General features: G+C 51.4%; 2 protein-coding genes across 7 annotated transcripts in view; one reads left to right on the top strand and one right to left on the bottom strand.

The window, feature by feature from the left end:
- Positions 1-16187, top strand: part of RALGPS1 (Ral GEF with PH domain and SH3 binding motif 1) — a 224092-nt gene that overhangs the window by 132906 nt on the left and 74999 nt on the right. The gene's annotated exons all lie outside the window — the stretch shown is intronic.
- ANGPTL2 (angiopoietin like 2) overlaps positions 1-16187 on the bottom strand; it is a 34284-nt gene that overhangs the window by 6702 nt on the left and 11395 nt on the right. Inside the window, exon 2 of the mRNA XM_070430637.1 lies at positions 12904-13770. Coding sequence (XP_070286738.1) covers positions 12904-13720 — 817 coding nt within the window. The 5' untranslated portion in view covers positions 13721-13770. The remainder of the gene's footprint in view (positions 1-12903; positions 13771-16187) is intronic.

The raw sequence follows: 16187 nt of genomic DNA, 5'->3' as shown, positions 1-16187 counted from the left end.
AACAACTGTTTACTGAGCCCCAGGCCCGGGGGTACCTGCCGGCAGCAGGAGCCCAGGGTGGGGCTGCTCTGATGCCCAGAAAGTGAGGACCTGTGCTCCTGGGAATCCTGTGCTTCCCTGTCTGTGTGTGGGGGAGGGGTGACTCTGGGGGCTGGGTGCTCAGCTCGCCTGTGTACATCAAACTTCTCAGATTCCTTCCTGGATGGTGGTTGGGCGTGATGAGTCTACACGTGATGGCAGAACAGGAAAAGTTGGGGTTTTTCGGTCTTCGTGGCACATCTCAGGGGGCTTTTCCTGAGCCCCTGCTGCTGTGTTAGGGCAGCCTCCCTGGAAACCTGATGGGAAGGCGGGGCTGGCCTGGCTCGCCCCCCTCTGTCCCCAGTGCCCAGACAGCGCCCAGAAGGAAGGTCGGTGTGAGTGCTTAAGGCCTACAGTTACCCAGGAGGCTCCTCCCGTCATGCTTCAGGGACAGGCTTCCCACTCATTTACCTGTTCACCAGCCCCCTCTCCCCTCTGAGGGGTGGGCAGTACCCTCCACACTGCCTGGTAGCAGATGTGGCACAAGCGGCTGCTCCCTTCTTCGCCTTGTGCCTCTTCCGTCCTGGGAAGGGGAGGCCAGACCCAGAAAGAGCATTCATGAAGGAGAAAAAGGTTTTGGTTGTGTTCAGTCCACAGCCCCAGGGACCAGGGCAGAGAATGGGAGTCTGTCCCCGACAGCTGGAGCAGAGCTGCTGTGGGCGTGGAGGCCCCAGCTCTTTCCCGAGTCCGAAGCACAGGGGAGGCCGTTGGTGGGGATGCTGGTGCCGGGAGACCAGCAGAGCCTCAGCATACGCCCCTGAGACCAGCACCGGCTCTCCCTGCAGGGCTCCTGCGCAGCGCTCGGGGGAAGGGCAGGCCAGCCTCGTGGCTCCCAGCTTGAGCTACTTTTGTGGGTGCCATCATGGTTTTAGCTTTACCTTTGGCATTTCTACAAAGAGCTCTCTTTAAATGTTTTGGGGCCACTGGTCTCTTTAAAAATTTGGGGAAAGCTCTAGATCTGTATTTAGAAAAATCCACAGACTCACACAACTTTGCTTATAATTTCAGAAGGTAAATAGACTTCTGAACCCAGGTGATGAATCCCTAGCTCTAAGAGAGCTCTGACTGGAGTGGTAGCAACAATAAAACACCCCTCCCAGCCAGCATGGAGTGAGTGTTCACCATACCCCCATCCATGTATTTACACACCCGTCCTCCAGGTGCACCGTAGGACGTCGGGTGACACCCCTGAAGTCACACGGCTGGTGAGGGGCATATCCACCATCTGAACCCAGGTTTGGGTGGTCCAGCGACCACACACTGTAGCTCTTCTTGTTCTCCAGCCAGAGTGAACTCCAGGGTAGGGAGGCCCAGGCTGACTTGTCTCTGTGTCCCTCAGACTGTTTTTAATCTTTGCTAGTCAGCCAGGTTAAAAATATAAAAATTTATACTTCTTCTTTGTCAAGGTGTTATACCCTTCAAAAAACATCTTTACCGATAATTTGGTTTTCTTCTATGTTGCCTTTTGGTGTCCTTTGCCCATTTTTCAACTATCTTAGTATCTTTTATGATGTAGAAGAAATTTTCCCTTTTAATATTTTTTTCTAAAGGTTGTTAAAAATTGATTTTAGAGAGAGAGGAAGGGAAAGGGAAAGAGAGAAAGAGAAACATTGATGTGAAAGAGAACTATTAATCAGTTGCCTCCCACACGTGCCCTGACAGAACCGAGACCCTTCAGTGCATGGGATGCCGCTCAACCAACTGAGCCACACTGGCCAGAGCTCCTTTACAATTTATAAGGCAAATCTGGGAAATCTTTCCTTGAAGGCTTTTAGGTATGGCATGCTTTCTAAAATCATGGAATAGGTATGAAATGGCATACAAGTGTTTAGTGTCTCCTACTGTTACAAAAAACATACACACAACAAAACTCCACATGTCTCCTGCACCCTGCTTTTCCCACGATACCCAGGACACATTAGCTCCCATCAGTAACCACATTTCCAAACAGTTTTCTCTCAAATCCCTGCTGAGCTCCAGCAGATCTCCTGCATTCAAACCTCCCTTTGCCTTTGGCAAAGGTCAGAAAATTAAATGATGGGTGAAAATTAGTCAGGAAAATACTTAGCACTGAAAAGTTGGCAAATGGATGGAAGAGCAGAAGATGGCAGCACTAAGACTGTCATGCGACGCCAATGAAATGGCCAGTTCAGAACATCCTCCTTTGATGAGAAATCTGTGCCTGTTATATATACAGGCATCGCTGGGGAGGGCCAGGTGAGGCGTCAGACTACTGAGGACTCCGCGGAGAAAGTGTGGGGCTGGGATAGGACCCCCTTGGCTCAAGTCTCTGTGGCCTCGTCTCCTCACAGTGGGACTTTGGACAGGTCCTTGAGCCTCAGTTTCTTCTTCTGTAAACGGGGAAAGAACCCTGCCTCTTCCCATGGTCTCGTGAATACAGGTACACCCAGCACAAGGCAGCCAGGGCAGGTGTCACCGAGGGTCCTCTCTTCCTTTCCTCTGATAGATGAGAGCTGACAGTTTTGAAGTTGTTCACTGCCCACCTTCCCCATCCCACACAAACAAGTCACTGTCTCTGCTTTTGAATTTCCAGAACTAAGTGTAAGGTTATTTACTGAGAGATGTTTCCATGAAGGCATATGTTAAGAGCCGGAACTGCAGAGGAGAGGGCCACAGAGACACAGTGAGGCGGAGAATGGGGATCTTTTTGTCAATGAAGCTGTTCTCGGTGTGCGTGGCAGAGCTCTCCCTTTGGAACAGTGCAAAGTGCCCGGCGGTATTTCCCTTGGCTCCCCTTCTGAAGGGCAGCCGTGCCCGGAGCGCCAGGCCAACACTGACTCGGCCGCACAGGGCTCTGAGTGGAGTGAGCGCCCCGACCTCGTCTCTAAAGACCGTATTAGCACTCTCGGGCTGCAGGCGCGGGATGTTCCATGTGCAGAGAAGCGCAGCCGCCATGGCCCGCGCTGAGTCTGCGAGATTCCTTAGGGAAGCGGCACAGGGAGGCCTCCGGAGAGGGAAGGTGGTAACGGGAACACAGGCATACAGGTCTTGGGCCCCCAAAACTCAGTGCCAAACTTGGTAGGTGTGGAGGTGATCAGGTTTGGGTGCCACAGTCCCCTCCCTGCTTCCCTCCTCTTGGCTGGGGTTCTTGACAGAAAATGGGGCAGGCTCCCAAGGCACATAGCCACCCAGAAGCCAGGCACCACATACTGATGACGGGTCCAGGGCACGCTGTCCCCAGTGCAGGGCCTCTATGCTAAAAGAGTGGAGCCTGCAGCCAGGCCAGACCTGCGTGTAACTTCCTAGTCCTGGTTTCCTTCCTGGGTCCCCGGCAGCCCAACTTTCCCACCCAGGCCCCAGCAGAGAAACAGGCTCACGAACTGCATCACCTCTCCATGCAGCCACCCTCCTGCTGGGAACGTGGCCTCATGAATGTCTGCCCAGGTTGGCTGGAAGCTCCCGAGGCCAGCAGCTGAGATGTGGGTAGACCATGGGGCCTATGTGGGCAGGAGTGATGCCTCTCTTCCCTGGCTTGTCTGGGGTGAGGGGGCAGGGCAGAGTCCTGCCTGGCCATGAGCTGGACGAGGCCGAGTGGCTGGCCAGCAGCCTGACAGGCCTCTTCACCCACGATGCCCAAGGCTCTGGGCATGGCCACCTGAGGCTGTGCAGAGGCCCCGTGGCCTGTGGAGAATGTTCTAGGGATGTGTTAGTTCATACGTGGGCATGGAGGAGGCTTCTGTGATGTCACTGAGACACACTGCTCTTGCGTGAGAACCGTATGCTGGTTTCAATTATTCCCACTGATGGTCTCTCTCCAAAAAGTCTTTCCCCCACTCCCTGAAACGCTTCTCTAACAGAAGAAATGACTAGCTGTTGAAATTGGACCTGGACTTTTCTAGCCACATTAACCTCTCTGAGAGCCGGGCATGTGGAGCATGCTTAGGTGGAGTCCTGCCCAGCCAGGGACAGGATTCTGGGCACCCCTGCAGGTAGGTGAGCAGACACCTGTGGGGGGTCAGTTATAGGTGCTGCTCACTCACGCCTTGTCTATCCAGCAGGCTTAGGGAAGTAATATTTTAGTTATGAACATATATATTCTATGTAAGTCACCACTTTTGAGTGAACCAGAGTACAAAACAATAACCTAAATACCAGGAAGCTGGTGCGTCCCCACAGGCATCTCAAGTTAAGTTCCTGCAGGGCTCAGAGTTGAAATCATGAACGTTGTTTCTGGTCCTTCGGGGGAGAGGGTCCAAATGCTCATGCCTGCTGTTGAGGCCACTTAACCTGCCCTCAGACGATGGGCACAGGGCCAGGGAGCTTCTCAGGAGTTTATGAACGTGTTCGAGGCCTAAGAAAATCAGTTCACTCTAAAATATGAAAAGAGAACTACAAAATCAAAATTTATAAGCAGGTAATTAAATTTCTGCAAAGTTTAACAAGTTGTCAAATTCATTAATTGTTAAATTTAGTCTTCATTAAAATGTTATTACTTTTGAAAACAATTTGTAGGTAGATTTTTCTCACTCCCCAAGAATTTCTGAACATGCCTGATGTTTGCTGAGAAATCAGAGCCAACCATAAATTGTGTTACTCTTGGCCAAATGATTTCAAAAGCAAAATTATTAAAATCCTTTTAGAATTCTTACAGTAGAAAGTACAGAGGTGTGTGAGGTGGGCGTGTTTCCATGCACTTGGTACACTCTGAGGCTCCCAAACTAGAACTCCTAGGCCCAGGAAGAGCTCGTGGGGATCCTGCTCCTGCCAGTTTGACCTCAGGATACACAGTGCTCACTCCTTGGTTTCCATCAATACCTTGGGCAGGAGGAGAAACAAGGACTTGCAAGTAATTTTAGAAAGAAGAGGTTAGACCAGGAGGGGCAGTGGTGGGCTCCTGGTGTGAGATGTGAGCAGCTCCCTGTGGCTCCCCAGGACCAGCGGGAGTGGAGTCCTGGGGCTCCGGTGCAGTGCGTGGGTCAGCGGTGCCCGAGGCTGCATGGGTGAGGGAGGTTGCGGAGGTGGGCAGCACACGGAGGCTGCCTGGGTGCAGTGATGAGGATGCCCAGAGACTGTTGGTGCTGGTCTACAGGCACCTCTTGGAAGAGCCTATCAGACCCACGATACAATACGGACTGGTGGCGATCCTGCAGGCTCCCAGCCCCTCCACCATTTCCAGGAAAGGGAATCAGCTTAGGGCTTGTTCTTAGAGAATCCACGTTGGCTTTCATTGATCACCTTTTAATTTTTCAAATGCTCACAAACTCCTCTTCATAATCTTTTTCATAATTTTTCTGGGGCTTGACCATAAGCCAGTTAGTATATAGTTCTAGTATTTCATCCTTTTTTTCTTTCTGAAAACAGGACACTTGTCCAGCACTAAGCCCAGTCCTCGTGATTTCTTGGTGATACTGGCAGTGGTTCTGAGAACTCACTACAAGGCCCTCAGCCCTCCTCACCCCCTCCTCCAGGAAGGCTTCCCAACCTCAGAGGAGCTGCTTATCCTCCTCAGGCTTCCCCTGTCTTGCTTATTTCTCCCTCCTGGAATGCAATAAGAGTGATGATGACCGTGTACCTAGAGCCTTTACGCACTCTTTCATCTCCTCCTCAGGAGTCCCTGCAGCAGTGAGGAAACTAAGGCCCGGCAGAAAGTGGACGATCTGGGATTAGACCTCAGCTCTGCCTTCTTAGTCCTGGTCCCTCTGCCTCACTGTGCCGTGGCTGTCACACCGTATTAGGATTGTTGGGGTCTCACTCCCCACCAGACCGTGGGCTCCTTCGGGGCAGGAACCTTCTCAGGGGCCGTGGTTATGGGTTGATCTTCCCAGCCTAGCACCCCACATGCCTTCCTCCATCTCCCGTTTCCTCACCACCATCAGCTGCAATCCTTTTGTCATCCTCATTCTGTTCTTTTCAGTCTGAGGACCAATAATAATAAATCCATCTGGAAACAGGGACCCCACGACAGGGAGCAATCAGGATGCAGACCAAACCGTGGGAGAGGAAACCTGTGCTGGGGGAGCCTGGGCGGCGGGTAGTAGAAAGTCGACACAGGATGGATTGTCTGTTCTTTTGGATGTGACTCCAGCATTCCACTTAATTTTAACATTTAGAAATTTAATAAAGTAAACTAGTTGTCACTTAAACTAAACATTTTAAGCAAAATTATTCTCTATATGTGCACTAATTTTAACTTAAATTATTCTATCCAAAAAAATCTATTAAGGGACAATCATTTACCCATTTTAAAAAATGACATAAAGCCACTCTGGGGCCTATAGCCCCATTGGCTCATCTTGGGGTGCAGGGCCGGGATCATCAGGCTTATGTCACATGCTCTACTTCCAGAGTCATGGCAGGGGCCCCTCTGCCCCGGGGAGCGTAGGAGGCACGTCCTGTTGCCTGCGTCCTTCCTGCCCTGACAGGCCACTGGGAGGTACACGGCGTTCCTTTTACAGCAGCAGGCTGCCCACTGCACTCAGCAAACCTAACCAGTTCTGCTTAGACACGGCAGGAGGATGCTAACTCAGTTCTCCTTTCCTTGTCCCTTTCTCAGGGAGCATCTCAGGGTTTTGATACAGTCCCCAGCGTAGCTTCGCCACAGCAATCCTTTTGTTGACTAGTGAGCTGGCTACAGATGCCTGAGCTCCAGGATTTTCTAGATAACTTCCAGTTTGCTTAGTGCCAAACTTGCGATTTCCCCCGTCAGGATGCCAGATCACTGTAACAAGTTGATAGTTTATCTCCAGGGCGTAAATAGCCGGAGCACTTAGCCAAATGTTTTCCTTGGAAAAGGCCTGCGTCATAGAGGAAGAGCTCGCCATCGCACTCAAAGGCTCTCTGTGACCCGGTCCCCGAGGTACCCAGGAGGGGAAAAGAGAAAGCAAAGCTACAAGGCAGATGACCAGCTCAAACTGGAGCGGCTTTTGTTTATCAGGAAGCTAGCAAAGAATGCTCTTTGAAATATCACTGGATTACGTAGTTCGTAATGAATTTGGAAATCTTATTTTGTTCAACAATAACACTAGAAACTACACAGCGCAGTGCAGTGCACAGCACGAGCTCTGGAGGCCTGAGGGCTGGGCTGGGCTCCCCTTAGCCTCTGTGATGGAAAGGCCGTGGCTGGAGTCCCCCTCGCCATCCTCAGTTTCCAGGTGCTTCTCCTGCCCCCCAACAGCGCTTCAGGCTTGGAAGCTGGTTGACTAGAGCTGGCAGAACACCCGGCCAATAGCGTTTCACCTGGATTGAAGATTGCTTGACCTCCAGAAGGAACGGAAGCCACAGTGTGATATATCTCATTCTCTATTTTAAAACATGCCACTGTGCTACGGAACCATAGCCTAATGTACATACTTCCCACCTCATAGCAGGAAATAAAATAGAAGGGAAAGAATCTACCTAGGAAAACACTCGTTCGAGTTGCCTGTCCTTTCTGGCCTGCACAGTTGCTACCGATGTGGCCCTAGGACAGTGATGGCGAACCTATGACACCTCTGACACGCGAACTCATTTTTTTGGTTGATTTTTCTTTGTTAAATGGCATTTAAATATATAAAATAAATATCAAAAATATAAGTCTTTGTTTTACTATGGTTGCAAATACCAAAAAATTTCTATATGTGACACGGCACCAGAGTTAAGTTAGGGTTTTTCAAAATGCTGACACGCTGAGCTCAAAAGGTTCGCCATCACTGCCCTAGGAGCAGTTCAGAGCTACTGAGTTTTATATATTTAGAGTTAACCTATTTAAAGAAATTAGGACTTTAGACTTAGCTATATTCAGAGTTACTGAGTTTTATATATTTAGAGTTAACCCATTTAAAGAAATGAGGACTTTACACTTACCTATATGTTGAAGTAGCCCTAGAGAATTTGTCCAGATATATCTACAGCTTCGGTTGGTCCATTTACTACAAGTCAGGTGCACAGTATGTTTTCTGTGGGAGAGCTCGATTGTTTTAGACATGCTGTATTGTGATGCTAACTTAATTCTGTTCTCTCCCTTTCTTTTTCTTTTTTTTTGCGGCATAAATTCACTACGATCCTTTTTTTGTGAATAATGAACTGGCCACAGACAGTTGGTTCAATTGATTCCTCCTAGGCCTGAGCAAGGAGGCAGCAACATTGTGTCTCTGGGTTCTCAGCGACAATGTCTCCTGTTATTAGAAAGGTGAAAGCTCTAATAGTAAGTTCGCCAATGCTGTTCCCAGAGCTCTTTTACAAGGAGCTGCTTGGAACCTGGTACATGAAATAGTGATAGAGGGTCAGGTCCCAGCAGCTGGCACCTGGGCCGGGGCAGGCATTTATAGAGTGATTTTCACACCGGTTCCCCTCCAGCCTTTCCATGGAAATGTGCAGTATCCCAGAGTGGTTAAGACAGACTTGGGTTTGAGCCTTGGCTGAACTATTTAATAGCCGTGTAATCTTGGCTAAGTTACTTAACCTCTGAACCTCCGTATCCTAGATCAGCCGTTTCAACATTTTTCATCTCATGGCACACATAAACTAATTATTAAAATTCTGTGGCACACCAACAAATATATTTTTTGCCAATCTGACAAAAAATAGGTATAATTTTGATTCACTCCCACCAGACGGCTGTTGTGTTGGGCCGTTGCCATATTTTTATTTGACAGTCTAAGGGAAAAGAAGCCAGTGCCCCTGACTAGTCAGGTATTGCATGTTTTAAAAATTCTTGAGGCCACCAGTTGAAAATCGCTGTCCTGGATGTTGGAAGTCCAAGGACCAATCTTGGCTCTGCACTGACAGGCCCTGGGGCAGGAAGGCAAAGAGGCCCTAACACACTCTAATATTTTATGATTCTGTGGCCCCTTCGGACTCTATTGAGAAACAGACTGAGCTGATTATGTTATCTGCCTCAAGAGAGAAAACAGCTAGAAATGCCTACTCCTTTTGGTTTTCAAAGATTCGTTTCAGACCAGGCCTCACTGCAACAGCTGGTGGTAGCAGTGCCTTTCCTTTCTTTCCTTTCTAGGAGGGTGCTGGGCCGGAGGGCTGACTTGTACCTGGCTGTGCCTGGGCTGAGCTGAGCTGAGGAAGGGTGTCCCAGGCCTCCCAGAACCCGTTTGAGAGCAGACAGAGCTGAGGCTCCATCCTGTCCTCTCCTTTGCCTCATGCATCCTTTCTCTCCAACAGACCCGATTGATGTGTGTGCATGTGTGTATGTTGAAGGCACACAGCTGGAGAAGGAGGTCAGGGGACGTGTGAGCCTGAGAAAGAGTGGAGAGGAAGCGAGGCAGGAAGGGCAGCAGGACCCCGAGGAGAGGGCACTGGCAGGGCCAGTTGGCCCAGGCCTTATCACTAGCATCACCTTAACCAAAATGCCCAGGTCTCCTCAGACCTGAGAGAGACAGGACAAAACCCAAGTGAGATGCCAGGGAAGCGGAGGCTGCCGTTCTCCCTCCTCAGGCTCTGAGCACCTAGGCCTGGCCCTGAGCCAGCCTGTTCTGTCTGGAGCAGGCTGGAGAGTGCAGCTCAGATAAGCAGCCGTGGCTCCCTAGTCCCCTGGGGAAGGGCGCTGTGGGCTGGGCAGCCTACACAATGAGGAAAGAGTGGATGGCTCTGAGATTGCGGAAGGAAAGATTTAGAAGCTGCCAAGCTTGAGTGCAAAGGTGTTTAATTGCAAGGTGTTTCTGGCTGAGTGATGTCCCCGGGCTCAAAGAATCTGTTGGGCAAGAGCTTAGAAGAGGTTTTGTTTTCCAGGCCCAGAACCTGCCCCAGCTCTCAGAACAGGGCTGATAAGCACTCTCTGCTGATTGGCTGAGAGAGACCATCTGTCTTTTCCTCTCCGCTTAGTCCAGCCCCAGGAAAGGGAAGGACCCCAGCCCCGCTCTTCATGGCTCTGTCTGCCCTTTCAGCATCCACAGCCAGGTGCTCAGTCTCAGCTGTGCGGGAGCTCAGTGGTTACATGGGTCATAAGGAATCTGTTACTAACATTCGGTACCAACACTTGGGAGGGCTTTGCTTAAAAAAAAAAAAAGGTGCGTTTCAGTTTTCACCATAAAATCACTGCCATACCCTCCCATGCAGGTGTGCTTTCCTCAGTGGAGAGGAAGGGTTGGGTGGGGGCAGAGCCGTGGCCACGCTGTACTGTGAATGTGAAGCAGCAGGGGATCCGGGCCATTTGAGGTGCCAGGAGTAGGGCCAGGGGCCTGGGTCTTTGCAGGGACTCACCTGCATCTGAGACCCACTAGTAACTCGGTTTCCTAACTCCCAAGTCCACCTGGTAAACGCCCACACAAATCCCTAAAGGTCAGCCCTGAGGTCGCCACCTCTGTGCAGCTTCCGCTTCTACTCCAGGCAGACGCAGCCGTGCAGCCTTGTCCCGAAGCCCTCACGTGCCCCTCTAGGGGACACGGAGCACACCATGGTGTTGCCACCGTGACTGCGCAGCCCACGATTTTCACTGTGTCCCTGATATCAGGTACTTTGTTATGTTGGTCCCAGAAGTTCTCAGAATGTTCTGGAAATTTTGACCTTGATGGATGCTTTCTCTCAGAGAAATCCTTTGTCAGACCTGATGTGCCAACTTTATAGGGTAGACTGGTGGGTATTGGATGGGTCCCAGTGCATTCATGCCTCTGCCACCTCCCCCAGATTGAGTTCCTGCTCCCCTAGTCCAGCTCTGTGATCAGCACAGAGAAGGGGCTCTGCCATTGCTGGCTGTCCCGTGGAACATACTGTCACACATGCCTGGCTGCACTGAGTTTCCACAACAAACTGTGATATTATAACTCTTGTTCCCACTTTACAGAGGAGAAAATTGAGGCTCAGGGTTAAGTAACTTTCTCAGGAGCAAACAGCTAACAAGGGCTGGATGCAGAGCTAGGTCTTTATTCCTACACTGTGTTCATCAGCTCAGGTGAAGCCACAAGGTCCTGGCACTGTCGAGTCAGAAACCAGAGATGCTTAGGTGAGAGGACATCTATTCCTCACCCACTGACGTCGGCCTGACTCCCGTCAGGATGATAGTAACATTCAGCTGAGCCTTTATTTGGTGCCAAAGGGCACGTTTTACCCTCTGGGTGTTCTATCAAGATGTATCAACACGCCCTGCCCTCTCTTTGGAGCTTCTGATTTAAAACAGACACATGTACAGTTGACCATGTGACTCTAGACCAGGGGTGGGCAAACTATTTGACTCGAGGGCCACAATGGGTTCTTAAACTGGACCGGAGGGCCGGAACAAAAGCATGGATGGAGTGTTTGTGTGAACTAATATAAATTCAAAGTAAACATCATTACATAAAAGGGTACGGTCTTTTTTTTTTTTTAGTTTTATTCATTTCAAACGGGCCGGATCTGGCCTGCGGGCCGTAGTTTGCCCACGGCTGCTCTAGACTGTAGATCAGTGGTAGAATGCCAGAGATAAAGAGGGACTGTTTCAATCTCATTTTAAGATGAAGAGACCAAGACCAAAGGAGACTCATAGCTACCATGTATTGAAACTACATGAGACCAGTACTGTGCTAAACACACTTTTTGCACTATTTCATTTCATCCTCAGGTAGGCATGATTTCAATCTGTCCCCATTGACATACGGAGAAACTGAGGTTCTGCGGGGTGGAGGGACTTGCTTACTGTCCCAGAGCTAATCGTGGGGGAGCAGAGTTTGAGCCGGGCCAGTCTGCTCCAGAGCGTGTGTTCCTACTCGCACACCCGGGGGGAGGGGGGGGGCTTTCCTCGAGGGGCTGCAGGCGGGCGCTCTGCCCCGCCCCACAGGTCTGCAGACAGTGTAGCCCTTCTTTGCAGAGGCCACCCTCCTGGATGCAGGTTCAGCCCTCCCTGGAATTAGCAAGAAGCTGCTCTTCCCAGTAGCAGTGGTTATTTTCAGAAGTGTGAAATATGTGCAAAATAGGATAGTTTCAGTAAAAATATCTCCCTGTTTATACAGTGAAGTGGTACCCACATCATGGACTTCGAGCAGATTTGTGGTTAGTTTTTGCAAAGATGAATCTAATTCTCATGTGACAGCCATTCGGGAGGTTTGCAGGGTCCTGGGTGAATGAGAGGCTGAGCTTCGGGAGCTGGGCTTCCCCCCGAGTGAGGATTCCCAGGGCACGGAGTCAGCCCTGGATTTAAAGTGAAAGGTCTGAAGCCACATCCAGCCCGAGGGCCCTAACCCATGAGCAGGTTACTTATCCTCTTAGCCTATCTTCTGTAAGGAGCTGTAGCAGTTCATGATGTCATATACACGAGATTGCCCAGTGCCAGTATCTTAGTCAAGCTTCAAAACTTAAAAACAGCTCCATTCTCCCCCATAATGATATTCTGAGAATCACTATACTTTACATTTATGATGAAACATGCATTTGAGAGTCTATGGAATCATCACTAGAAATTTTAGACAGCACCAGACTCCAGCAAATGTGTGGGCTTTAACAGTAATCCCTCCCGTGCCCCAGCCCTGCAATATGTTTCTCATACTTTCAACGCGAACACACTCTTCCTCTGGCCTGCCGTTTCTCCACTAGGCACTTACCAAACGCAGTTCTGTGCCACGCACAGCACATGACCTTGCAGGTGAGACACCCTACCCGCCAGCACAGAGCATCTAATGCAGAGCCCAGAAAACAGCAGGTTTGGTCCTCTCCTGTCAGAAGCCAGAGAGCACTTATTTTGTTCTGAGACTCCCCCAGTTTCTTGGTTCTACCTCAGAGCATCCATCTAAAGAATGTGGTCCCCCTTGCACCCCATCAGCTCCAGCGGCTGGATCCAAGGGCTTATATGCCCGCTGGCCCAGCTTCAACTTGCTGTGGCTCTTCCCCAACTCTCGGCCTCAGCCAAGGGAAGCCTGGTGCCCAGCTCTGAGGTCTCGATGGAGCAGGCTCCCGGAAGGAACTTACCCGATGGCTTGTCTGTGGAGGATGGGAGGTTGGTGAGGGTGGGCATGGTGGGCAGGGGCGGCGGCAGCACCTTCAGGTTCTGATCGCTCTGGATCTCGTTGGTGGAGAAGTGATTGATGATGCGGTTATAGGGCGACGGCTGGTAGACCTGGGGCGGGGTGGCAGGGGGCGGCTGGGGCACGGGTCTGGCCGCGGGCACCCGCTGGCAGTGCTCCTCGAGCTGCGCGATGATCTCGGACTGGTTGTGGGCCAGCGTGGCCAGGTGCTGGTACTTGTGCTCCAGGTCCTTGTACTTGCTGGCCAGCTGCAACATGTCGGCCGTCTGGTTCAGGATCCGGTTCTCCAGCTGCGAGAGCTCCAGCGCGTTGTCCCGCTTGCGGATGATCTCGTGCAGGAGCTGCATGTAGAGCTGCGTGACGCGCGAGTTCATGTTGCGGCTCTCCTTGCGCAGCAGCTTCACCTCGCTCACGATGCCGCCGTCCACCTCCACCAGCTGCTGCAGCGCCTCGATCTGCCGTTTCTGCTTGAGCAGCTCGCTGTTGAGCAGCTCCAGCTCCTGCTTGTGCACGCGGTTCTCCAGGAGCACCTCGGGCTCCTTGGAGTTGACGCAGATGGCGCCTGTGACTCGCTGCTGGGGCACAATGAAGGTGTAGGTGCACTTGTCCGGCGACTCGCCAGCCCGCTTGTACCTGTTCAGGTAAATGAACTCGCCTGGCGAGCCCTCCTCGGTGCCCTCCAAACCCTCCTTCTGGCCGGCAGCCGCTCCCAGGGCGGCCAGCAGTCCCAGCCACCAGCACGTCGCGCACAGCGCCCTCATGGTCCTTTGCAGAATGGTGGCTTTTCTTTGCGAACGGAGCCTATGAAAACCTGAAAGTAAACAGAGGGGAGACTCAGTAACAGCCCTGTCACTGCCAGTGGCCTGTGCCATAAATGAGCTCAGCCTTCTCAGGCAGATCTTTCCAAAAACGCACTCCAGGAGGCAGCCCTCTGGAAGCAGTAGAAGGAGACAGGCAGGCCCAGCAGAGATAGAAAGGGAGAGGGAGGAGACGGGGCATTGGAAGGCGAGAGCCAGCTCCAGTGCCTACAGCTCCAGTGCCCATAGCCCAGAGAGCCTCCTGCAGGCAGCTGGGAGCTGGGAGGGGAGGGGAGGCAGAGGCAGGGCTGTCCTGTCTGCCTTCTCCTCTGCCCCACACCCCTCAGACCATTAGTCTCCCCATTCTACGTGTTCATAATCCCCTGGACTTGCCCTTTGTAACATGGATCACAGTTTTGAGGAATTAGAATCCTTTGTGATTCCATCTACTGGGCCCTGCGTTCCATGAGGGCAGGCACTGTGTCTGAGTCAATCCTGCATCCCAAGGGTGCTGCACTAAGCGAAGTTCAGCGAATGTTTGATAAATGAATGAATTTCTAGATATGGTATGAGAGGTGTTCAGTTTCTAGTAGACAATGAGAATGGGAGGGTATATCCGGCCCCGTGGCTTTGTTCGTGTGTTAGCCAAGCTGTAAAGCCCAAACAGGAACAAACAACCGAGCTCCTTAAATCCAAATATTTGCCACAGCCAGTCACTGCACAGTCCTGATCCTTGCAATGTGATTAAACAAGGCGGGAGCAGAAAACAGACATGTGTCTCTGGAGTTGTTTCAGTTCTATTCTTGGGTCATTCATACCTTCCGCAGATACCCGTGGAACATCAGTGGTGGGCCAGGCAGCGTGTGGCTGCCCAGACACTGCTGGACAGAGCCTGCCCGTGCCCTCATGGGGCTTACCCATCACCACACATTCTCTAAGTGCTGGAAGGGGAAGAAGCATATGCTATGAAAGAGTGTATCGGCGAACTGACCTTATCGGAGGGTCAGGAAAGCTTCCCTGAGAAAGTGACCTATCCGCTGACCCTTGAAGGATGAGTTAGGAGTGTGGCCAAGAGGGAGGGGACAGCCGTGCGCAGATCCCTCCTTGCGCTACTCAAGGACACGGCTCCGGCAATTCTCACCCCCTCTCCCGTATGATCACATTTTCCCAACAATCATGCTGTTATTTCTCTCAACTTAAAGACTATCCTCTCTTGACCTCACATCCCCTCTCCAGCCACTGTTCCATTTCTCTGCTCCCCTTTTTAGCAAAACCCTCACAGAGGTTCCTGTACTCGGTCTTTCCGGAGAGCTCTCTTTTGCGGTTCTCGAACTCACTCCTGTCAGGTCTGCCCTCTCTCCTCCACTCCAGTGGCCTTACTTGTCAGACCAATGCCCAGTTCTTGGTCCTCGTTAAGACTTTGCCTGTCAGCACTGTGGGACATGCATGACCTCTCTCTTCTTGGACTTCCTTTCCCGACACCACTCTCTCCTCCCACCTCATGGCTGCTCCTTCTCGGTCCTCTGTGCTGGCTCCTCCTCCTGTTTCTGTCCTGGGGGCCCAGAGCCCAGCGTGCCTCTCTACGTTGGTGATCTTGCCCAGTCCTGCGGCTCTGATTACCTTCAACCATGACGACTCCACATTTATTTCTCCAGCCTAGACCTCACCCTCTGACTCTAGACTCATATCTCTGAATAAGCCATGTCCTCTCCACTATCTGCTAGGCACCTCACCCTTACCTTTTCCAGAAATAAACTCCTGGTATTCCCCATCGCTCCATCCCCACCTGTTCACCCCAGTTTTTCCTTTGTTAGTAAATGGCAACTTCATTCTTCTGGTTGCTCAGCCCAACAGCCTTGAAGTCATCCCACATCTAATTCACCACCAAATTATAATAACAGCATCCTGGAACTGTTCCCAGAATCCTACTGCTGCTCCACCTCTCCCGCTCCTGGTCAGCCCACCTCCACCTCTCACCTGGACCTCACTGGTCTCCTTGCTCCTGCGCTTGCCCACTGCAACCCCTCCTCTTCCCAGCAGCCAGTGTGGTCCTTCTAAAAAAGTCAGATCGGGTCACTCTGCTCCTCAAAAGGCTGCTCATCTTAGAGAAAAAGCCAACCGGTCTCTAAGGCCCTGTTGATCTGGCCCGCTTCCTCCCTGAGCTCATCTCTGACTCCTCTCACCCTGGCTCGCACCGCTGCAGCTGCACTGTCCTCCTGGATGTTCCTCAGGCTCGGCAAGCACACTAGTGACCCGGGGCCTTTGCACCTGCTGTCTCCTGTCTTCAGCACTTTCCTCATTGCTCCCTGCTCTGCTTCTTCCAGGTCTTTGCAAAAATATCACCTTCCCGGTGAGGCCCTTCCTGATTATTTAACCAGTTAATTGCCACTCATCCAAAATGGAAACCATCCCCACTGCGTTTATAGACGCG

Source organism: Myotis yumanensis, unplaced genomic scaffold (assembly GCF_028538775.1).
Source record: "Myotis yumanensis isolate MYYU_CA2020_CCGP unplaced genomic scaffold, mMyoYum1.0.hap1 SCAF_12, whole genome shotgun sequence".
In the NCBI taxonomy this organism is placed as follows: Eukaryota; Metazoa; Chordata; class Mammalia; order Chiroptera; family Vespertilionidae; genus Myotis; species Myotis yumanensis.
Note: the sequence above shows the minus strand (reverse complement) of the source record. Positions and strands in the feature narration are given on the sequence as shown.